This window comes from Podarcis melisellensis, assembly GCF_964234715.1.
Source record: "Podarcis melisellensis genome assembly, chromosome: 1".
In the NCBI taxonomy this organism is placed as follows: domain Eukaryota; kingdom Metazoa; phylum Chordata; class Lepidosauria; order Squamata; family Lacertidae; genus Podarcis; species Podarcis melisellensis.
The window spans coordinates 42,511,464-42,536,778 of record NC_138528.1 but is presented as its reverse complement, the minus strand read 5'-3'; the positions used below and the strand labels follow the sequence as shown (position 1 = coordinate 42,536,778).

General features: G+C 46.5%; 1 protein-coding gene across 1 annotated transcript; it reads right to left on the bottom strand.

Moving 5' to 3' along the window:
* Positions 1–1,918: 1,918 nt before the first annotated feature.
* CHAC1 (ChaC glutathione specific gamma-glutamylcyclotransferase 1) lies at positions 1,919–5,236 on the bottom strand. The gene is made up of 3 exons (XM_081920166.1): positions 4,786–5,236; positions 4,196–4,231; positions 1,919–3,052 (listed from the first exon to the last, which is right to left on the bottom strand). Exons 1-3 carry the CDS (start codon positions 5,053–5,055, stop codon positions 2,648–2,650), a joined length of 711 nt encoding a protein of 236 aa, XP_081776292.1. The 5' UTR covers positions 5,056–5,236; the 3' UTR covers positions 1,919–2,647.
* Positions 5,237–25,315: the final 20,079 nt, after the last annotated feature.

The window sequence follows — 25,315 nt, the reverse complement described above, 5'->3', positions numbered from 1 at the left end:
CCAGCAATGTGATGGGAATAGGTGCTTATGCCACTTTTGCAGCCACAGTCTAAACTCTAAAAATTATTTTCATAGGCATTCTTGCAGCGTGATAGTGGGAGACAAAACTACAGTTAAAGGCCAAACACAGCACTTTTGTTTCCCAGGATATTCAAATTTCTCCACTGAAATATGCAGAGAGAAATACTCCCATGGCAGAAGGCTTCCAGCTTCATCTAGTGAACATTAATTGTGGCCAAACAAAATTGGGCATTAGCCAGTATGAGCTGCTGCCTCTCAGATAAAAAGGCCTTCTGGTTCCAAGCAAGTTTAATCCCTGCCAATGCACCAGAAGCAGGAACTGAACGCTTCTAGAATGCAGGAGGAGATTCAGTCTAGCACCTGCTTTCATTCAAGAAAACCACTAAGGTGTGGGACTTCAGCAGTTACCACTACTGTCTGAACTGGGTAGGAGCAGAAGGTTGCTCAGTAGCATTGCGCTTTTATGGTGCCTCTGCTGCTCTCAAGCGCAGAAAATAAGTTTCCAAATGACAAGTCACTTGTGCCTTATGGGAGAGACATTCAGCTGCCAGTGGTGGGTGTGAAAGATGATAAACCCTCTGGTGTTGCATTATGTCCACATGGAGGGGTTGCAGAGGCACCATGCACATCCTGTCCATTGCAAGTTTTAGAAATGGAATTTGAAAGGGACAAGGATGCCATCTTGATTCAAGACCCTTGGGGTGGGAGATCTGTGGGCCACATCAACCCATACATCATGCATCCCGTTATGTAGTGCTTATGACAGATGTGCTGCAGAAAAAAACGCTGACCGAGCAAATCATTTCAGATGACCCCAAGCAACTGGCTGTTGGTGAAGGAACAACAGCTTTGCAGATGGGTAGTTACCCAGGTCTCTCCATATACCTTTTGCAAGAAATCCCATGGCAAAGACCAATAAATCCAAGGTAAGACCAATAAAGTTTCCCTTCTCTAATTGATGTTAACTATAATGTCAGTTTGGTTTATGTCTGGGCACAAGAGGCACACACAGTTCCTCCTTATGTACACAAACAGCAGCGAGAAGTCAAGTATTGGGCTCTTCTCCTCTTGGAACACAATGTCCAAAGCTGTGTTAACAAAAGAGCAAGAGCAGCAGTATCTCTCACAGAATGTCATTGGAACAGGGAACTACAGCCAGCGTAGCTTACCTTACCTTGTCCAATCATCAGGGCTGGCGAGCCAGTGGTCCTCACCTGTTGCTGGACTCCAGCTTCCCTCATCCCTGATTGTTAGAGCAGATGAGAGTTGGGAGTCCAACAGCATCTGAATGGCTCACAGATCCCCCACCAGTGCTCTAGACCAGTGTTCCCCAACCTTGGGCCTCCAACTGTTTTTGGACTACAATTCCCATCATCCTTGACCACTGGTCTTGCTAGCGAGGGATGATGGGAGTTGTAGTCCAAAAAAACAGCTGGAGGCCCAAGGTTGGGAAACACTGCTCTAGACTACTCAGCACAGGCCTTTTATGTTCATGCCTAATGAATCCAGAGACATTAATGTCTTGTGCTTTTACAAAGCTTAGATATTGGGGGAGAGGGGGGGAGAGCTGTTTGATGAATCAGAATGTAGTGAAAATTGGATATAAATGACAGAGTTTTTGGTGCTTACATCTTGCAGTCACATAAGCAGAAAGGAGACAGATGTAGTATTTACAGAAGGAAGACAGTAATATTGTACATCAGGTGGCACATAGCTGAACTATTTTCAGAATGCTGCCTCAATGGAGCAGGCTTGTGGCTGCCAACTAAGACTGGAAACTCTTGTACCTAAAATGGTTCTGAAACCAGAAGGCATGACCCCATCACACAAACTTGCAGCATTCCCTGCCCTGCAGGGCATTTACTAGGAGACGAGCAAACAACTTGGACACTTTCCCTTCAAGAAATATATATATATTATATTCATTACAATAAATACATCTTCAAGTTATATATAAAAAAGTAGTGCATTAACTGTTCACTTAAGACAAGTCGAAAGCAAATTTGGCCCCATTTGAGCCTACAGAAGGTGATACAAGTTCATATTGCACTCAACCCTGGGCGTACTAGTGAAGGTCAAGCTGGAGAAAGAGGCCGACTCCTTTGACCTAGAAGACACTCTGTGCCACACATTTGTGGCTCTTCTGCCAGTTTGTGAGGTAGAGCAAAGCTCACAGCATTTCAACACTGCTGCCAAGTCCCTGCTTAGGGTGATTTGGGGCAGGGGTGTTTCAGAAACACTTTTAAGAAAAGCACATTGCAGCTTCCGGCCCTTCCCTTTGACGATGAAAAAGGAACACTGTTTGGCTTCCTCAAACCACGTTTGCAAATCTACTCAGAAGTAAGCCTCAGCAAATGCAATAGGACTTGCTCCCAGATTAGCATGCATAGGATTGGAGCCTTCCAGAGCATTTTTCAGGCAGCTTCTCGTCCTGCAATGATGGAGGCTCTCTCCAGTTTCCACTGCCAGTCCAGTGACAAGAAGTATCCCTCCCCTCTTAAAACTGCTTCACCCATTGGCTTTATTAATCTGACTTTTAGTTGTATTAAAAAGTGTGTCTGTTGTGTTTGCTCCTGTTCTTGGTCAAAAAGGTATACTTCAGCCCCTCTGGAGGGCAGAGTCACATTCATTCTTCCACTGAAGACTCCTCAGGTTGGTATATGTAGGGCAGGATGGAGATCAGAGCCTCCTCAATTGAGAACAAGTGCTCATCTTCTACCTGAGGGCAAAAGTAGCGCATGAAGTCTGCCAACCGCAGCAGGTATTCTATATTGTGGCCAGAACGACCGCTGGAAACTATTATTTGAGCTGCAATGTCCTCTTCAGATGCTGGACCAAGGTAGGAGGGATTCTGCGGGGTTGCAATGTAAACCAGGGCTAGGATAGGCTCATCAGTCTCTTTATCCTGGGGGTAGAACTTCACCAGCTTGGTGTCATAGCCTCCAAGCACAGCTTCCCGCATATTTAAATATTTGAGCGAAGCAGCAATTTGATCACCACGGAGTTCATAGGCAACACCCCATGTGCAACCCTGCAATGAATAAAAAATTGACAAGGATTACTTGCTGTGACAGAGGCAGAAACAGAATAATATGCATTATTATATCCTGGAAGCTGATGAAACTCCTGTTTTTTACGTAAACCTGTTAACTAGGTCACACAAGGCTCCTAAAAGCACTGGTCAGGGATGGATAAATGTCTCTTCAAAAGAAAGCACGATTATCCTTGTTTCGACAACTCCTTTTGTGACATGAAAGGAGAGCCCAGATAGATTTTCTGATCACCTTGTCCATCGCTTTTACATTTTTATTCTGAAGACTCATGCAGAAGCAAGGTCATTGTTCTCAGAAAGGCTACAGATTGGTCCAAAATGCATCTGATCAGCTGCGTTTTGCTCCTCTATTATGTCTCAGTCTTAAACTTTCAGTGGGTCTATGACTGTATAATAAACGACAGACTTTAATTTCCACACAAATACATTTTTGACAATTTTCTGCTCATTTTACTACATGTCTTGGTAACACAAATAAATACTAAGACTTGCTCACAGAGCAGTCACCACACTCCTTACCAACTGAAGCAATTTTGCATTTGCTCATCTCCTGTCCAGCTATGCATAACATACAGCTTGCTGCCAAGTCCAATCTCATTTTAAAGGTCTTTGAGGCAGGCTGGAGAAGTCAAGAGACCACTAAATTATAAAAACACTCACTATTGCTTCCACTCCAGCCTACCCACTAAGTGATTAATCCAATCGGCTCTTACAGAGGCTCCCGGAAGGACATGGCACCATTGACTCAACCACATACCAAATATTTTTCAGCAACTATTTATCTTGTAGGATGTCTCAAATATTATCTCAGCTTTCTCTCATCACCTGAAGATAAGCCCATGTTCATGGTCCCTTACTATATACACAGCATCCCACTATCCCAACCGCCTAATGTTCCTTGAGGCATTTTGGGCATCCTCCTAAAGCCATAGAAACAACAAATGCTACATGTCTAGCTGCAGCACTGTGACGAACCTCCCCTTCCCCCTCTGTGCAGGAACTAAAGGGGAGGTGGTGAACTCTTAGAACTGTTCTGGATTATGCCCAGAAGAGCCCAGACTAAGACTTGCTTTACAGGTGTATTGAATGAACTGGATAAAGATGTAGGCATAAATAACTTACCTCATAATCCTCTTGGAGGGTAACCACTCTACCAGGCTAAACAGGAGAGGAAAGGGAGGGAGAGGAAAGTCAGAGTTAACATACAGTATCAGATATCCACCCGGAAAGCGCAAGCGAAGCACCGCCACACCCAAGGATGCTCCACAAGGAGACCCGCACGGTGCCAGCACTGCAGGCCAACCACACAGGAGGCACAAGCTGCTCTCCAGCCAGCACACGGGCAATGCCAAGCCAAGGGCAAAAGGGGTCGTGCGGATCTGCAACCCCTCTTCAAACCAGCTCCCTCAGCAGCAAATGCTGCTTATAAGCCATCCCTTCCAAACCTGGACCACCACCCGGGTCGCCACCCACAGGCATTCTTCCCGAAAGAGACCCAGGATAGAGAGGCGCCCATCCATCACTCCCACCCCCGCCTCGAGAGAGACCCAGGACAGAGAGGCGCCCACCCATCACCCCCATCCCGAGAGAGACCCAGGACAGAGAGGCGCCCACCCATCACCCCCATCCCGAGAGACCCAGGACAGAGAGGCGCCCATACATCACCCCCGCCCCGATCTCCGCCCCCCAAGTAAAGGGGCGCCCCCTCTCACCATCTTCTCGCTGCCTCGGTGGAAGGTGTCTCCTTGCCAGAAGCGGCGGGTGTAGCCGCGGATGAAGCCCACTTTGCGCGACGTGAACTCGAAATCGGGTCTCCACACCAGCGAGCCGTAGCCGAAGACCCACAGCGGGGATTTGGGCGGCCCGCCTTCCGCGGCGGCCAGGTCTTCCTCCTGCTGCGGCCGCCCAAGGGGGCGCTCCCCTCCGCTGGGAGGAGGAGGAGGAGGATGCTGCGGGTGCAGCGGCAGCGGATCCCGCTTCATGGCCCCGCGCGAGCAACCCGGGAAGCAGCCTGCGCCTTGGAAGCGGCAGCGCTGGACCTGCGCTCCGGGGAAGGAGGCTGCCCGGGAGAGAAGGTGGCAAATGCTTGGCACGGTGGCTGGCGGCGAGGAGGCAAGAGCAAAGCAGACGCTTCCACGATTAACTGTGCGCCTACTGCATCTCCAGCCTCTTTAAATACCAGCTCGCCGGGCAAGCCCCACCCAGCTGTCATGGAATTCTGGCGGCTCGCGCAGCCGCTCTCCAATCAGCGCCTCCGGCGTCACGGTAGCCGCGCGTTGTCCCGCCTCTCTGGAATCTGGATTGCTCAGAGGGAGCTGTCGGTCACGGGCGGAGCGCGCGCGCCGATTGGGTTCCCCCCGCCGCCCGCTGCATCAAGCCGGGATGATGCAACTCGGCTGGAAGCTTTCGAGCAAAGGAGGCAGGTGATTGCATCAGGCGGTCCTTTCGGCTCGGCTGCGGGGCGGAGGATCGGGGTCAGCGGGGAGAAACCTGCTTTGGCGGGTGGCCCTAACGGGGTGCAAGTCTGTGCATCGGCTGCCGAGGGCATTTTGGGGCAGTAGTTTGCCCCCCCAGTTTATGCGCTGCACGTGATATAGAATACAGTACATATTGATCTCTGCCTAGCAGTGCTGATCGGCAGGACCCCTCCCCCCCCTTGGCGGGAGGGTACCATGAAATCATATCGGCACCTCTAAAGGATGTGCAGAGAGGGGACTGTACCACTGGTTGTTTTAAATATCGAAATAAAAACGAGCAATACAGGATACAAAGAAAAAGAGGCACCCTTTCCTCCAACTCTGGCATATTGCCCGTGCTGGACTAGATGGGCTTCCCAACTCTACCATGCCATAGTATTCTGGGGTAGATTACTATGGTAAAAGCAGCTGATGTCAATAGGTAGTAAAGGGGTCTGCTCCTTGTGGTGGTTTCTGGCAGATGGCGGGGTGAAACAAGGCATTATTTAGGCCTGGCTTTTTGTTGTAAAAATGGTGGTGGTGGGGATTTTGCCAAATTGGCAAATGTCAGGGGAAAACCTGGATGTATGGCAACACGATAGAAAAAGCATCGGAGACAGCTCAAAAAGCTTAAAATCCCCCCCCCCCAAAAAACACAACAATTTGGGTTTGTTCCCAAAAAGAGCTCATCCAATTTGGGGGGTCGGGAATTCTACTTTTTGAAATATACCAACCCTATGTTGAAATATACCAGCCCGGGTCAAAGGCACATCTCATGCGCATTTACGTACACACACACACACACACACAGGCTGGGGTGCTCAATGGTGCCTGTCTGGAGGCTTCACTCAGGACAAAAAAACAAACAAACAGGCTAGCCCCCGCCCCCACTTCCCAACAGGCATCTTCATAAATCCTCCTTCTCATAGGACGATCTATATTCTCCAGCTAACAAGAAACCCACATGCAGGAGAACCATGGGCACCTTAGAGGTTGTTTGGCTTAAGCGCAAGAGCAGGATGGGTGTTGGCTTAGCATGGCCAGGCAGTTGCTGAGGCCCCAGAGCCCACGTGGAGGGCCTACTGGCTTGGATTTCCCCTTGGACGCTGAGGTGGCAAAACCACCACTGCAGGTGGTAGAGGCTGCCCTGTGCTGTTTGACATTCACCCTGGATGAGAAGGATTGGGCTACTAGCCATGGTGGCTATGTAAGTTGTACCTCCACCTTTGGAGGCAGAACATCAACATTCCTGGATGTCAGTTGCTGAGGAGCATGAGTGGGGAGAGTGCTGTTGCACTCAGGTCCTGCTTTGAGACTTTCCATAGACCTCTGTGAGAACAGGATGCTGGACTTGGTGGGTCTTTGGCCTGATCTTATGTTCTTAGCACAGTGAAGAGATTTTTGCAGGAGCAACTGTCACTTCCACCCAGTCACTCTCTCTCTCTCTCTCCCTGTGGGCACCACGAAGGGGAGCATTAGTCCTGCTGAGAAGAAGAATAGGGAGCCCACCAAAGGTATTTTGCTGAGGGCTTCTCATAACCTAGAACCAGGCCTGTGTCTCGTGTCACCATCTGCTCTCTATTCTGTGTCATCATCAGTTGCCGAACTGTTGCTTGATGCCAGCATAACAGTCAGAGGTGCTAGTAGCAGCTGCTGTGGGGGGTATCTGTGCTGAGATCTGGTCCTCATGGCTTCCTGAAGGGTTGTGCCACCTCAGCAGACAGTGGTAAGATGGAACTACTTGCCAGTGCTATTTTTCTAGAAAAAGAGATGCTGTAATTCACCACAAACGCCTCCTTTGTTCTCTTGCAATGCCACCCACCTGAGAGGTGCCGTAACTGAGTTCCGGCGAGTTCCGGCTGCAAAAAGCCCTGCTACTACTAGCTAGGATTTAGGGGTGGGATGCAGAAAATGCATGGGGATAATACAAAACGATTGCAAGAATCTGACCTTGCTTTTAGTCACTTGACCAAAATGAATGAATAAAATTGTTTGCTCACCAGTTTCTGCAAGGGTTGCCGGATGCATGGATAACAATGCAGTGGATGTGAGATGAAGTGAGTGGGCCAGGCACAGGATGTGGTTTCAATTTGCTCTGACAATGGTGTCAAGGTATTAGCCATCTCAATGGCAATGTGCAGCTCAGTGCTTGAATTATTGGGCATGGGGATACATCAATAAGCCCTACTGCCTGACTCCTCCCATCCATTTTAATGAAACCATAGTTTCCATGTTGCCTTCAGAAACTGTGGTTAAGGAGACTGTCACAAATGAAAAGTAGGCTGGCCCTCCTCTGCCCAGCCTGTAATTCAAACATTGGTTCGGCATCAAGAGTAAAGATTGGTCTGAGAAATCTATAACAGCCTTTAAAGATAGTGGTCTGGAGATAATAATCAAGGGAAGAGAAAGGTCTGCATTGTGAGTGCCCGTATATCTAATGATGAGGCATGAAGCACCTGGTAACCTAAATAGATCATGCAAGACTCAAGAGTCCCTGTGGGTTCAAAGACAACAGGCAGTGACGTGTTGGGTGTGGCCCCAAATTCTCCAATTTAGGCAGGCAGAGGAAGAAAGATACGAAGAGGCAGAGGCTGAACTGCTCACTGACTAGACTTTCCTAACCCTACTAGGTCAAACATTTAAGTGGTGCATCTCAAGCACCTTGCTTATATTATGAGTGTTAACCTCTGTAGCAGCCCTCGGACAAGGTACAGAGCTGACTGGGCCCATTCTTGTTGCACCACAGAGAGAATTTGCAATAGCTTTTCAAGGTTTGTGTACTTTGCTTTAAAATGTGACTTCAGAATCATTTGGGGGGGGGGAATTTAATGCTTCTATTTACTGAAAGTGATACTCAATTTAAATGTTCACATGAACACTTAGTCCATCACTTATTTAACTTCAAACCCATGGCTTCAGAACCTGTATTTCCATTTCTGAGGGGACAGCATGTTGCAAATGCCGAAATGCTAATACCTGCATTCAGAGTCCTGCCCGGCCATGTATCTTTATGGGTGACATGACATAAATTCTCCCTCAGTTTAATCTACTTCACAGAGGTTGATGTGAAGATAAAAGTGTAATTTGTATATGAAAAAGCCCTGTAGAAAGATCCTGTGACAATGAAAGCTGAATGGGAAAACTTTGAGACCCACTGTCCCTCATAACCACTTCCTAGTTTGGAATTCAGTTGTCAACTGCTCAGGGGGCAAAATGTCCCAAACTTTTGTATTACAGTGTCAGGGAACTGCCATCGGAACAAGAGGAGGAGGCGAGGCTCCACGACGATGTTGGAGAGGGGCCAAGTAGGGAGACAGGCAGGTCTCCTGTTGGGGAAGAAAATCAGCGCAACACCAGGGATGGAGGGGGGCCAATGGGGGAAGCAGAGAGCAGGCTCAGAGACTCTTCACTGGACACCAGTGGGGAGAGCACAGGTCCTCCGCTACCCACGCCCTCCCTGCGCAGAAGACTTCCGCGCAGGGAGAGTAGGAAGAGACTGGGCGTCAAACAACTTTTATGTTGGAAAAGGGTTAAGAAACGCCCACTGTCGGATTCTGCCAGCGACTGAACAGCCACGAAGTGAGGGGCTGTCCAGCCAGGAAAGGTTTAACCAGGCCACCTAGCCAGGAGTGGCGGCAACCTACGCACGAGCAACCCCATATAACCATTACACACGTGTCAGCAAACTTTTCCAGCAAGGGGTTGGTCCACTGTCCCTCAGACCTTGTGGGGGGCCGGACTATATTTTGAAAAAAAAAGAAATGAACGAATTCCTATGCCTATAACCCAGAGGTGCATTTTAAATAAAAGCACACATTCTACTCATGTAAAAACACCAGGGAGGCCCCACAAATAACCTAGAGATGCATTTTTAATAAAAGGGCACATTCTACTCATGTAAAAACACGCTGATTCCCGGACCGTCTGTGGGCTGGATTTAGAAGGCTATTGGGCCGGCTCCAGCTCCTGGGCCTTAGTTTGTCTACCCATGTTTTATATCATTGGATGAAAACAAATCCAGGCTGGCTCAAGTACTTGTGATTCTGGTATGCAGAGTCAGCAACAGACATGGTGCTTTGCAAGACCTGCATCCCAGTCAGGCTAGATTAGAATTTTGCTGTGAGAAACTGTTCCTCGCCAGGCTATAGTGGAGGAGTGGAATTACTGGCTCATATTTAGTAAACAAATTATCCCTCCAGGGTGAACATTCAGTGTGTTAGTCTCAGGTGACTGAGGCATATGCACAGGTATGGATTAGGCTTCTTTCTGACAAGGGTGAATCACAGCCAAGCAAGAAGGCTACTTACAGAGCTGGGGTGATGCATCAGAACGGACTGTAACAAAAGTAATTATCTTCACTACAGACATCATACATCTAGAAGCAAGCTGAGGATGTTCCTGTGCTGGAGATTGCTACAGACATCATACATCTAGAAGCAAGCTGAGGATGTTCCTGTGCTGGAGATTGCTGGACAGTGACCAGCTAAGAAACTTATATAGATAAACCAGAGGCATGGAGAGATCGTACTGTTCAGAGAACACTGACAGCGAGGTAACAACTGGCAGTGCAATGCAAACTCAGCTCAGTTTGGCCTGTCTTGCGTCAGCTTTCTGCTTGACGTTTATTCTTTCTAGTTAACTATCAAGACTTGGTGGAAAACCACTTCCTTTCATAGGATTCCGGTTTGTGCAGTTTGTTGGGCAACTGCATGAACCTATGGAGTTAGAGTGAACCCATGTATAATAAATCAAACTAGCTGGTTGTTGTTTTTTAATAACAGCAATGTTTTTCATATAAACAGATTATATTTACATAGGATAGATTCAAGCTGCTATTTTAACAAATCTTCCATATGTCTCAGAAAGGGTTTGGTTTTAAGGATTGGGTAGAAACTTGCAGCAATCGCATGGCTGCTTAGATGAAATTTCTCCTTCCCCTTTTCCTTGTTATGCAAATATAACAAACAAACAAACAAACAACAAAGTCAGCTCACATTAACAATAAAAATAATCCATCACTGCTGACTTAAAAGACAGGCATATATGTAAGCATTTTATATGTCCAAATAGATGCCCAGATTTATGAATATGATCATGATTCCAGCATTTCAGGGGGTTGGACTAGATGACCCCTGGGCTCCCTTCCAACTCTACAATTCTACAATTCGATTATTAATGATGTATACTAGTTATATGCCAAATTCATCCCTGGTACTATTGGAACCAGCTCCCAGGTCTTGTTCCTTTCTAAGGAACCAAGTTCAGCCTTCATGGCTTTTAGCCTTGGCTCTGCATCCTTTGAGGTTAACTCCTGGACCTCTTGGAAGCTTGAAGGTTCCCAAACCTTCTCTGAGTTACTAATCCCAACAGTGGCTCCTCGCACTGCCCCACAGGGCAGAGGATGCCCTCAGCCATAGTGGCACAATGGAGACTGGCAAAAGGTGAATATAAGGCCAGCACTTAACCTTGGGAGGCAGCAGTGGCAGGAGCAGGACTGCTGCAACAAACAAGCCTTAGGGAGGCAGAGATGTGAGAGGGCATCAGAGGAGGGAGGGAAGGAAAGAGGGACTGAGGCCAGTGTTGCCGCGGCACCCCTGACCTAAGGTTACCAGATTTTTTTCAAAGAATCCGGGGACACTTTTTTCCCTTCTTTTGAAAAGAGAGGAAAAAAGTTGTTTTTAAAAAAGAAAGAAAGAAAGAAGAAGTAATAGTAATATCTTCTCTTCTGTGGTCTCCTCTGTCACGCAGCCTTCCTCTGGGTCCCAGCCTGCTCTCTTGGAGTGCTAGCCAACGTGGAGTAGGCTCGGGTTGGACCTGGGTTTGGCCACGTGTCCTTGCCCTCCCAGTGCCCTCCTACCTCTTGTCAGCAGCGGCAGCGTGGCAAGGTTGGGGCTCCCCTCTTTTTTCTCCTTCCTCTTTCTCTCTTTTCCTTCTCCTTCTTCTCTCCCCTTTCTCCCTGCATCAGCTCCAGGGTTTTCCTGGCCTTGGAGCGCCGTTGAGCAGTCGGCCAGGTGGCTGGCCACTCTCATTCCCGGCTCGATTTGGGTCGCGAGATGTGTGTGTCAGCGGTTCCCTCAGTTGACGCTCTGGGCGTCCCCGGTTCCCCCTCAGCAGCAGCAGCAGTCTCAGCAGCCCAGAGCCAGCCTGGTAGCGCAGTTGGCTCTGGCTGGCTTCAGGAGCTGCTCGCTACCGTGGCGCCCGCCATTTTGCCTCACCGGAAGTCCCCATATGATGTGCCTTCTGCTGTTGAACCAATCATGCAACATTCATTCCCTACTAATAAATCTACAACACTTAAAATATAAATCCGGGGACATTAAATGAAATCCGGGGACATTCCGGGGACGGATTTTGTCTGGGGGCAGATTTGTAAATCCAGGGACTGTCCCCAGGAAATGGGGACGTCTGGTAACCATACCCTGACCATCATTCAAGGCACCTCAGGATGCCACAGCATAATGGTTGAAAACCTCTGCTCTACATTGTTGTTGCTTTTTAAAAAGAAAGCTACCTGTGCCTTTGGCATGCATATCTAGCACATAAGATTGTTCAGGTGTGTGGAAGGCCCACAACTAATAGGCTAGCCAAAAAATTGAGGGAGTTCACTTTCTCTAAATAGCACCCATTTGCCTGCAAGTAACTACTGGACTGAGGAGATTAATTGCCCTAGACTAGGACCAATTATTCAGGGCGGGGAAAGGGAGAAATGGCTCCTTCTTCCAAAGGTAAGCTCATGATTCAGGAAACATGCAGAGAAACGGGCCGTGTCCTTTCAACCTCAAATTTATCTCAGTAAACATATGGAGAACTTGCAGGTAATCAACTGCGGTACAGAGGAATAAAGGTGTTATACAGTATTTGCTCATCCTGGAAGCTTTTCCCTCTCCTTGGAGTTTCATTAGTCCCAAACTGTATTTAAACCCCAGAGCTTCAATGGTTGGGTAGCTCACAAGCTCCAACAGGAGCCTCCCTCCCGCTTTTGCCCCTCAGCTATTTCAAGGATCACATCTGTTCTTTACCAGCCATGGACCAAAGGAAGGGGTGAGAAGTTTCTGCTGCCTGGCTGGTATAGAATTTTATGGGGAGATTACCTCTCCCCATAAATTTATTACGTTTTTATATTTTGCTGGAAGAGTGACTGGGGAAAGCCAGCCAGATGGGCAGGGTATAAATAAAATAATAATATTAATAACAACAACAACCTCATGCAGAAAATGAATCTTAGCAACCTTAACAAATGACATTTCCCAGGATTCTTTGGGGGAAGCCATGCCAGTTAAAGTGATATAGAAGTGCTTTAAATGTTTGGTGCAGATGTGACTTGAAAGTCTCTTGATTCATGAATTAATATGTTGTCAGCTTTGCCTCTGAAGGTTACAAACAAGGTGACTATTCCTGTTTTTGTGACCTTTTCTACTCTAGTTTCACTATTTGTTTCTTTTAACGAGCCAGACTACCTTTAATGAGCCAGCTAACTTCTGACACAGCACTAAGATAAACCAGCTTCTCTCAGCAATGTCATATTATCCAAACCCGACAGGCTAACATCTTTGACACATGAGTTCCTGCGAAGGGAAATGCCCATTTCTTTTGTAGATCATGGAAGGTAAGCACCAGCCAGTCTGTTCTTGTGATGTTTGATGGACCTGAGTCATTCATCTGAAGCGCAAGATAAGGTTTCAGAATGAAACATAAATAAAACTGAAGCCATGTGCAGAAAGCCTGAGAGAAAGAAAGCTTGTCCATAAGCTTAAGAAAACAAACAGCACCATTTTTTCTTTCTAGTTTGTGAATCGAAACTCTTTATAGTGAGCTGAAATTCATGACTCAGAATGATTTACAGTGGCACCTTGGTTCTCAGACTTAATCCGTTCCGGAAGTCCATTTCAAAACCAAAGCATTCCAAAACCAAGGGGCACTTTCCCATAGAAAGTAATGCAGAATGGATTAATCCGTTCCAGACTTTTAAAGACAACCCCAAAAACAGCAATTTAACATGAATTTTACTATCTAATGAGACCATTGATACATAAAATGAAAGCAAGAATCAATGTACTGTACTATAAAATAAATAAGACAGTATTGTAGATGATAAAAATTAAAATTACTTTTTTTCTTACCTGCACTGATGACAGTCATTGTTTGGATGGGGGGCTTTTATCCATCTCTGCAGTCACACAATCCATCCATCCATCAATCAGTAGCTGAACTGGGTTCCACACAGTCACTAAAACAAATTAACAAAAAAAGCCTCAAAAACAAAACCGCAAAATAAATAGCAAAAACAAAAGCACCAAACTTGATCCATTCCGGAAGTCCGTTTGACTTCCGAAATGTTTGAAAACCAAGCCACAGCTTCTGATTGGCGCCCAACAGCTGCATCGGACATTCAGTGTCCAAAAAAGTTTGAAAACCGGAACACTTACTTCCAGGTTTTTGGCATTTGGAAACCAAGGCGTTTGAGTACCAAGGCGTTTGAGAACCAAGGTACTACTGTATAGCCATGATCACAGGCATGGCCGGCTAGGCATCGCAGCCTCTGTGCACTCCTTGGTTTACCCCAGGGGTCGGCAAAGCTTATCTTGCCTGGGCTGGTTCACTGCCGCGGAGCCCCCTCTGTGGGTTGGATTGCAGGTGGGTGCGATTTTTGGCGTCTGCATCCACGCAGACGTGATTTCCGGTGCCACGAAAGTGAGTCCTGGTGCTGTGCTGTGCCGGTTTAGTGCAGTGCGCAGAGACTTGCATTTGCCATTCCCCTTGCCCCAGCAATCTTTTTGGTTGTGGAACTGCAGTGCACCTTCCACACTATTATAATTGTTATACGAAAAGTTTGGGGTCGGCTTTTACAGCCCAGCTCCCATCAAGGGATTCCCCTAAGAATGGATGGAACCAGACAAAGCAAGGCAGATGTTTATTTTCCTGTTGCAACAGTCACCTTCCCCCGCCCCTCCCCACCGCTTGCAAGGAGGTGAGGAGGACCCACAACAAAGGTGTGTTTCCAGGTATTGCTGTGAAACACTTCCTGCCTGAAACTCCAGAGAGCCACTGCCCATCAGTACAGTATGAGAAAAAAGAGGATGATGAGGGAAATAAACTTGAATAGTAAAACGGTAAAGATGTGTGGAGCCTAAAACAAAACACTGAACACACAATACAGATAGTAATATAAAAGTTACGTATGGAAGTACAGTGGTACCTCAGGTTACATACGCTTCATGTTACATACACTTCAGGTTACAGACTCTGCTAACCCAGAAATATTACCTCGGGTTGAGAACTTTGCTTCAGGATGAGAACAGAAATCGTGCAGCAGCAGCAGTAAGCCCCATTAGCTAAAGTGGTGCTTCAGGTTAAGAACAGTTTCAGGTTAAGAACAGACCTCCAGAACGAATTAAGTACTTAGCCTGAGGTACCACTGAACCCAGAACCACAGTATAAATGGGAATGATTTTGTTTTCTGCCTGTCATGGCCTCCCTTCCAAAGGACAGCGTAATAAAGTACATATGTAATTCTGGGGCCCGGGGATGCCAAGTAGCTTTGATCAGGGCATACCCTCCAACATTTCTCCGATGAAAACAGGGACACCCCATTCTATAATGATAATTTTACTATTGATAACCCACACATCTTACTAGGTTGCCCCAGCCACTCTAGGCAGCTTCCAACATATATAAAAACATAATTAAACATTAAACATTAAAAATCTTCCCTGTACAGGATTGCCTTCAGATAGTTCGGGGGTTGGATAACTCCATACCTTCCAACATTTCTCCAGTGAAAATAGGGACATTCTAAGACACGGGTAGCGCTGTGGGTTAAACCACAGAGCCTAGGGCTTGCTGATCAGAAGGTCGGTGGTTCGAATCCCCAAGACAGGGTGAGCTCCCGTTGCTCACTCCCTGCTCCTGCCAACCTAGCAGTTCGAAAGCACGTCAAGGTGCAAGTAGATAAATAGGTACCACTCCGACGGGAAGGTAAATGTGCGCTGCTCTGGTTTGCCAGAAGCAGCTTAGTCATGCTGGCCACATGACCCGGAAGCTGTACGCCGGCTCCCTCAGCCAGTAAAGCGAGATGAGTGCCGCAACCCCAGAGTTGTCCGTGTTTGGACCTAATGGTCAGGGGTCCTTTACCTTTACCTTTACCTTTAAGCAGCGGCAGAGCATATGCCTGCACTGCCCAGGGTGGGCGTGCTCCCAAGGGACACAGGCAGCAGAGGGTGCCCTCCCAGGCACAGGACAGCCGTTCGGGTGCACAGAGCGGCGCGCTCGCCCTGCAGCCAGGGGCGGAGTGAGCCGCACATGAGGGCGGAGCGAGCTGCCGATGGTGGACATTCAGTGCCCCACCCGCCCACGACACCCAAGCCTCCCCCAGCTGTCAAAACAAAGGGGGAAGGGGGGAATGCTGCCGGCAAAGTGGCGCAGCTCCCCCCTTCCCCCAACGGCTCAGGATAGGTTTGGGAGTCGTGGGCAGGTGGAATGCCAAATGTCGCCCCCCTCTGATCCTAAGGAAAAGTGGGACATTCCGGGATCAAATCAGAAAGCTGGCCAGCTTCTCTAAATTATAGGCATCCCTGGAAAAGAGGGGTAATTGGAGGGTCTGTCAGGGGCAGCATTTTTTTGTTCAGAAGGGGCTGGAGGCTAGCAAATTTAGCTCCATTGCGCATTGACTCACTTTTGCATGAGCTGAGGCCAGGGAGAGGGCTTTCCAATGTGGGACAGAGGCTCTGCTTTTCCTCCTCTCAACCCATCAGCCTGTGTCCTGGTTTCTGTATGGGAGGCAGCAAGTGAGGAGAATAAGCAGAGGACTCTAAGTGTTGTTGTTCACATTCTGAGGAAAGGAGGAGGAGGCTTGAACAAGCTCTTCGTGTGCAGCCTATACATCAGCTCTGCAATCCATCATGAGTTTCCAGATTGCTTTGTAACATGTAGAAACAGGTATCATGTGGATCCTTTCCAACTTGAAAGAGGCCTAATTGGAAAGTGAGACACAGACGTCAGAGGCACCTCTGTGGCTGGCGCTTGGGTCCACTTTCCATGTAGTATTGGAGATCACGGCGGGGAGTGGTTTTGCAGAGGCAACAGTACTGTGAGTGCAATGTGTGAGCTCATCCTCATTCAATGGCTATGCGCACAAGAAGGTGAGGGCTTGGCCATATTCTCACTTGCTCTTTGTATCAGAGATATGGGCTGGAGCATGGGTAGGCAAACTAAGGCCTGGGGGCTGGATCAGGCCCAATCGCCTTCTAAATCCAGCCTGTGGACAGTCCAGGAATCAGTGTGTTTTTACATGAGTAGAATGTGCCTTTTTATTTAAAATGCATCTCTGGGTTATTTGTGAGGCATAGGAATTTGTTCATCCCCCCAAAAAAAAATATAGTCCGGCCCCCCACAAGGTCTGAGGGACAGTGGACCGGCCCCTGCTGAAAAAGTTTCCTGACCCCTGGGCTAGAGAGCTCCTTGCTTGCATCTTCTCTTGCATGGGAAAAAGCAGTTGCGGTGGATAAAATGGAATGAGGGATATTATCATGCCTTCAAATGGAAACTAGCCAGTTTTAACCCCTGGGCTGCCAGTTGCCTGTCCTTACATATGCCTTTGCGTGTCTTCAGATGCTACCAGGCCACAACATTTTGTCTAGACTGCTTGCTGACACATGCCTGTTAGCAATTGTTGGCATGTGTTCAGAAAGTTAAATAAAGAACAAACTAATTTTAAAAAGCTTCCTTGTCTGGTCACCTGAAGCCACAGGCAAGTGGGTGAGTGGCTTTTTACAAGCCTGCCTAACATGATATTATACTGCCCTGAAATAGATGCTTAGATGCATCGTATTTTGCAGAGAGTGTCTCAGCAGCTCCTGCCAGCTCTAGGCAGCATTACCAATGGTCAGAGATGATGGGAGTTGTAGTCCAGCCTCACCTGGAGGACACTACATTAGGTATCCTTGATTTAAGATATTCAAAAAAATTCCTTCCAGTAGCACCTTAAAGACCAACTAAGTTAGTTCTTGGTATGAGCTTTCGTGTGCATGCACACTTCTTCAGATACACTGAAACAGAAGTTACCAGACCCTTCTATATAGTGAGAAGGTGGGGAGGGGTATTACTCAGAAGGGTGGTGGGAATGGGTGATTGGCAGATAGCTGTGATGAGCCTGTTGACGACTCTTAACAACTGCAATAGGTCTTACAGGAAAAAGCAAGGGGTGAGAAGGTGAAAAATGGCTTTGTCATGTATAATGAGATAAGAATCCAATGTCTTTGTTCAGACCAGGTCTCTCCATGGTTTTAAGTTTGGTAATAAGTTGCAATTCAGCAGCTTCTCTTTCCAGTCTATTCCTGAAATTCCTTTGTAGTAAAACAGCTACTTTGAGATCTTGTATAGAATGTCCTGGGAGATTGAAGTGTTCTCCTACTGGTTTCTCTGTCTTGTGATTCCTGATGTCAGATTTATGTCCGTTTATTCTTTGGCGTAAGGTTTGGCCTGTTTGTCCAATATAGAGAGCTGAAGGACACTGTTGGCATTTGATGGCATACACAATGTTAGACGATGAGCAATTAAATAGTCCCGAGATGGTATGTGTGATGTTGTTGGGGCCAGTAATGGTGTTGTCCGGGTGTATGTGGCAGCAAAGTTGGCATCTGGAGCAAAGTGTATCTGAAGAAGTGTGCATGCACACGAAAGCTCATACCAAGAACTAACTTAGTTGGTCTTTAAGGTGCTACTGGAAGGAATTTTTTTGTTTTGACTATGGCAGACCAACACGGCTACCTATCTGTAACTTAAGATATTCAGTTTAGCTTGGTTACCACTATCCTACTCTCTTCTAGCTCAGTTACCAGTGCCATTACTACTTTCTGGAAATCCAAGGTACGTGTTGGACTTTGCTCACATTTACTTTTCCAGAAGATCATGAATTCCAGCATTACTTTCCCCAAAGTTCATGCTACATTGCTAGATAACTGTGCCCTCCTGGTTAAGGTTGAATCAAAGACAGCAGATCCCCCTCAACATTTTACACTTCTTGAAAGAGGAAGTTGTCAGCATGGTATGTCAGAGATTTTTGTTTTTGCTGGCATCCTACAGAATTGGGTGCCGGATCAGGGAGAGGAGGGTGAAAATCTCTCTTTACCCATAATGCTCACAGAATGACCTAATGAGGCATCTGATCAAGGCCTGCATTTTAAAAATAAGCTTAAAGATGTTTTTATGCCAGGCAGAAGACCAGCTGGGTTGGCATATGTTTATCTTCCTGGATAAGGGCCCCCTTGATTTATAGTAGGAGCCAAAATTCTCAAAGTTGTAAAAAGGGAATTACAGGCTGAGAGCAAAGGTTACTAGGTTACTGACCCTACAGAATACAATCAAGCTGCAAAAGCACTCATTGTTTAACAAAATAAAATACCATGTGTCTTCCATTAGAGACTTGAGCCACAGGTTAAACGGCAAGAGCTAATGGAAAAAGCAGTTGGCCAGGAAAAGGGGGTTTGCTTTTGGGAAAATGTTTTTACTAAGTTCCCTTTTACTTAGAAAAGGCCTTTGCTTCTAAAATCTATATATGTTATGTATGAAATATATTGGCTTAAATGTAATTATGCAAAGGATTTAGAAAGTAAGAAATGTTAGATTCTTATGTTAGATTCTTATTTCATAGAATCATAGAATCATATAGTTGGAAGAGACCACAAGGGCCATCGAGTCCAACCCCCTGCCAAGCAGGAAACACCATCAGAGCACTCCTGACATATGGTTGTCAGGCCTCTGCTTAAAGACCTCCAAAGAAGGAGATCTTTCATTGATGATGTGTGAGAATGTAAACCCAAGATCTCTGACATCTGTTTAAAATAAAAATTTAAAACCATTAACCATCTGTTTTGGAGGGCAAGGAGGGCAAGAGGTGAGCTGGTAATTAAGATGCCTTGTTGAGGCAAATGTAAGATATATGACTACTTATTTGCCATTTATAGATAGAAGGAAATATAGCTCTTTGTCTCCCATAAAAGGTAATAGGAAATGGGTGTATCTTTTATGATTGGTTCTAGCAAACAGCCAATAGGAATTTCAACCAGGCTGATTGGACAGAGGCAGCCAAAGGAGAAGCAAGGGGGCTGAGCTGAGGAAATATAAGTGCTGACCATCAGGGCTGGAGTGGGCAGAGCTTTGGTAATCATATACCACTGTGTCTCTCATTTATTTGTCTGACAAATAAATTATTGTTTTAATTTCTCTATTGCTGCATTGAATATTTCATTCCAGCTAAGCGTTAACCACAAGCAGGGTGCTACACTTGGGCCACTCACTATCCTCCCAGATTAATATTCACAACATCATTGTGAGAAACAAACTAACTCCTCCCACACTGTCAGTGTCTCCAGAATGTCACTAGTTTGCAGGAGGGATCCAAGTGTATCCCGGAAATGTAAGTTTGTGCAATTAAAGTGGGCCCTAGCACAACAAATCCACTTTTAAAATGAATAAATAAATGGTTTTTTGTGGTTTGGAAAGTGACAAGCCAATCTCCTGAAAGGTGTGGGATAAACAAATGATTTATAGGAACATGTAGAAATACAGTGCAAGTACATTGAAATGAATGCTCATTGTCATATGTTCAATAGACTGGACATGGCGTAAGCTTTGTGTAAGCAAATAAGCACAAACGTTCAGTAAACAGGACTTCTGGCAGAGCCCTATGCTTCTTGGAGGATGAGAATACTAACCAACTAACAGCAGCACAAACATGGCCAGCATTGGCACCTATCTGAAATATTATGTACCATGAAAATAAGCCCTTGCTGCATTTTGGCCTGTTTGGGGAGCATGACCTCAGAGGCAGAGCCCTGGCTTCCCAATTTTCTGTGCTTCCCCAAATGAATAAAACTCAGGAAAAGGATTCCTAATTACATGATGAACTAGCAGAGCTTGTTCCCTTTTTTTTCCAGATGGTTGAATTGAGCTAATGGAGCAACAAGATCACCCTGGACAACTCATTCCCAGGACTGAGCCTTTGCATCATGCTTCATGGATTGGCAGGGGTGTTCCCAGCATCTGGCAAGGTTGGGCAGTAGTCCATGGATGTCTGAAGGGCCACGATTTAGTACCCCGATTGGATCTCTCTCCCTTCTGCTGTCTGAGCAGGTTTCTTGTGAAAGCATCACAAACAATGCCGTTTTACCAGGAGAGGAATAAAAAGCTTGGAGACAGCATTTCACTGCCTTCAGGCTGAGGTTCCTATCCTATGTGAGGGTTTGCTTCACTTCTGTTCTTGCTTGATCACTGGTCCTCAATGGGAAAGGTTAATTAAGGACTGTGAGAATTAGCAAAAGGTAGGGCAAAGAGGAGGAGCAGATCTCTTACCCAGGGGCAAATCCTTGACTGCCTCTTGCCCACAGAAACCTGACACTGGTCTTAGAGATTGGAGATCCAATTTCAGCACCAGAGGCTTCTGCATAAATTGGCCCACTGCACAGTTGCCCAGACACCAAGGACGATTGCAGAAGCAACGAGAGTCACACAATCTGTTGGTACCAGAGTGTCCTGGAATAAAGGAAACTGCCTTTTCAAATATTATTGCCACCAGAACTTTGGGTTGTGTACTAAAGTACATGAGAGGGAGCATGATGAAATCTAGATGTGTCCACCTGGGTGTTTTGTACAGGGCAAGAGCACCTCCTAAAACCTGTATTAAGGTGTGGCGCTCTAGAGTAAGTGGCTCCAAAGAAACTGAGCTCTGCAATCCAACTCCCCAGGAAAAATGTTAGTGGACATAACCAGTGTGCCAACTGTGGCTAAGCATGTGCTTGTCCTATCTATACTGTGATATGCATGCAGGATGGGAAGGTAGCCTTCTAGGAGATGGAAAACTCTGATCCTAAATCTGCACTGCCTTGCTAAGGCTAAGGAGTAGACCCTACACAAAACGGTAGTGGAGTCCCTAAGACGGTTGGACTCCTGCAGCCAAGCTAGTGCAAAAGTATTACTCTGCTCACCTTTGGACCACATCAGCAAGGCTGAGAAGGGAATCTTGTCATCTGGGCAGTCCAGGACCTCCATACAAACTGCCTAGGCTTGCTTCCCAGGGAGGAGAACCTAAGAGAAGAGCCTGCTGGATGCTGCCCATCGAGTCCAGCATCCTGTTCTCTCAGTGGCCAACCATGCGATGAGCAAAGGAAGCATGCAAGCAGGACCTGAGCTTGACAGCACTCTTCCCTCTTGCGGTTTCTAGCAACTGGCATTCAGCAGCACACAGCCTCCAAAAGTGGAGGTATTTGGACTAATATGTGGCTAACATGCAAGGGAAGGTGAACCCACCCAACAGCTTTGTGCCTCCCTAAAGGTAAAGGTAAAGGGACCCCTGACCATTAGGTTCAGTCATGACCGACTCTGGGGTTGCGGAGCTAATCTCACTTTATTGGCCGAGGGAGCCGGCGTACAGCTTCCAGGTCATGTGGCCAGCATGACTAAGCCGCTTCTGGCAAACCAGAGCAGTGCACGGAAACGCTGTTTACCTTCCCGCCCAAGTGGTACCTATTTATCTACTTGCACTTTGATGTGCTTTCGAACTGCTGGGTTGGCAGGAGCAGGGACCGAGCAACGGGAGCTCACCCCTCACGGGGATTCGAACCGCCAACCTTCTGATCGGCAAGTCCCAGGCTCTGTGGTTATAACCCACAGTGCCACCCGCATCCCATTTGTGCCTCCCTACCGCCACCCTTAATATTGAGATACAGAGCAGAGCAGTACAGTCTGCATGCAAGGCTCTTCAAATGGAGGTTGGGGCAGATTTGGCCCCATTCTCCCCTCATGCATTGGCTATGAAACTGCCCACTTCTTCTCCCTGTTGCTAAAATCTTTCCTGCTGTTTTCTGCACCTCTGTTTAAGGCCAAGAGGAGGGCAGGCTGCTTTTGTTGTTGCTTTCCTGGACAGCTGGCAACCCCTACCCCGCACTCCACCATCAGACTCACATGTTGGAAGATCTTGGCTAAAGTAGCTGTACACCTCATAATGGAATATAAGAGTCACAACATGAACGAAGAATAGTCATGGCATTATATAACCATCCTTCTGGCATGTGTTTTCTGAGCGTAGTATGATTGTGCTCTTCACTGGGTGCAGGTGACACAGCAGTGTCAGGATTGCATCATGCTGCAGGCCCTGGCAGTTTTAGGACCCAAAAGTGCCCTGCTCCGAATCCAGCTGAGCCAACCTTCTGCTCCTCAGGAGCTGCTTCAATCCGATGTACACTCAGTTTTTCCAGGACTCCACCTCCCCGCAGGGTGATAATGGATGTTCCCTCTTTCTCAGCTGCTGTAGCAGGCTGTTTTGAAACCAGTTCCAGCCTTCAGTTACTCATAGCTTACTGCTAAGTAAATAACCCTTTTTTCTCACTTCCTGATCTTTGTGGCAAAGCCATTCTTTTGCTTTGATAATTCTTTTCCCTCAGAACAACTGTTTAGGCTGTGTACACAGCATGCATTTAAGACATCCCCCCACAAGAATCCAGCAACTGTAACTTATAATAATAGTAATAATAATAATATAATTTATTATTTATACCCCGCCCATCTGGCTGAGTTTCCCCAGCCACTCTGGGCGGCTTCCAATCGAGTGTTAAAAACAATACAGCATTAAATATTAAAAACATCCCTAAACAGGGCTGCTTCAGATGTCTTTTAAAGAGAAGATAGCTGCTTATTTCCTTCACATCTGAAGGGAGGGTGTTCCACAGGGCGGCTGCCACTACCGAGAAGGCTCTCTGTCTGGTTCCCTGTAACCTCACTTCTCGCAATGAGGGAACTGCCAGAAGGCCCTTGGCGCTGAATCTCAGTGTCCAGGCTGAACGATGGGGGTGGAAACGCTCCTTCAGGTATACAGGGCAGAGGCCGTTTAGGGCTTTAAAGGTCAGCACCAACACTTTGAAGTGTGCTCTCCTTTGCAGAGCTACAATTCCCAGCACCCTTAGCAAACTACACTTCACAGGATTATTCTTCGGGCGCAGGGAGAAATGTGCTTTATAAATGCTTCAAATGTATGGTGTGTATTCAGCCTTAAGAGGGAAGGAGAGGCTGGCTGTGTAGACATTACCGGTTTAAAATGCGCTGAGGTTTTTTCTTGCTGCATTTCAAGTCTGATTTGCCCATCACTATACCCCTCAGCATGGGTTGAGGTGTATTGAAATCACCTGCTATTTGCCCATTTCATCACCCAATGGAAATGCCTTGTTGGTTTCCCTGCCCTTGTCTCCACCCCCTGATAATCCCCTCCCCCCGATAATCTGGACAGAATGGAGGGTTGTGCAATTGTACACACCTGGGATTCAATTACAGGTAGGTAGCCGTGTTGGTCTGCCATAGCCGAAACAAAATAATAATAATAATAAATTTAAATAAAATAATAATAATAAAAATCCTTCCAGTAGCACCTTAGAGCCTTAGTTGGTCTCTAAGGTGCTACTGGAAGGAATTTTTTTATTTTGTTTCGACCTGGGATTCAGTGTCAGTTGAATAAGCATACCATGCTCAAGTTGGCCTGAAACTGGCTTGAAGGAAACTACATCAGAACACAGTCTTTTTCCAGAAACCATGAGATGGCTCTGAATCCTGGGCAAGTTTGTGTGTACATGAATTCAAAAACAGACAGCAGGAGCGGACTGGAGCCAGAGTAAATGGCAGTGTGTACACAGCCAGAGGGGGAGCGAAATAAGCAAGATGTTAAGCATTGTTGATGTCAGTTGTGCACTGGGCCTCTCCAGCTGGCAAGCACTTATCTGCTCTCTCTGCTGGGTACCTTTTCTGAGGACATCTCAGCACTCCTAGTGAGAAACCCAGCCACAAATAGTCATCCTTGATGTCACCTTGTGATTTGTCAGCGGTATTGATGTTTAGTAATGATGTAGCCTTCCCTCTTAGAAGGGCATTATGTAACTGCAGAGAGAGAAGGCTTTTTCAGGACTGACACCCTGGCTTTGTTATATCTTCCCTAAAGTGGTATAATCTTTACAATCTTTTTGGCACCAGGTTAAGACATCATTATTTACCCAGGCATTTTAATTCCCCAGGGTGCTTTGTAATTTTTGACCTGTTCTCGTTTACTATGGCTACAAACATTTGTGTTTTATTGTACTGTACAGCAGTGTTTCAAATTAATTCATTGCTTGTCTTGTTGAACACTGTCCTGGAAATTGGTTTTGATGAAGGTGGTATAGAAACGTTTTAAATAAATAAATAGCAGCTAGCGTCTGTCAGCTCACTAATTCCCAAAACAACCCAGTGAAGTTGGCTACTGTTGTTATCTTAAAATGCAGATATAGGCAGTGGACACTTAGAGAGAGAGTGCCCTATCTAAAAGCCACTCTGGACTTTCATGGCTGTGGTAAAATGTTAACCAGGGACCTTGTGGCCCACAGCTCATTCTCTTAAGCAGTTCCAAATTACAATTACTTCCCCTTCTTCAAGCACTTATGAACCACTTAAACATTACCACTATGACCACTGCATCATCAAGGTCTCAGGTATCATCAGATCTGAGAGTCATCTAATTTTCACTAGTAAAGCAATTTGCTACCAGAAATGTGTGATTTAAGTTTCAGCTCCCCAAAGGCAATACATTGCTATTACATCATCATGGAAAGTGGAGATTGTCTAGGAACTGTTTCTGTGGAGGTAAATGTATGTGAACAGTAAAGGAACTGATAAGTAGTTGCTCATGTAGAGAAAGAGGAGTCATTTTGTGAGCGTGACATAGATTATTAAGCATAATTATTACATAATGTTCATCACAGGGTGCATACCTGGA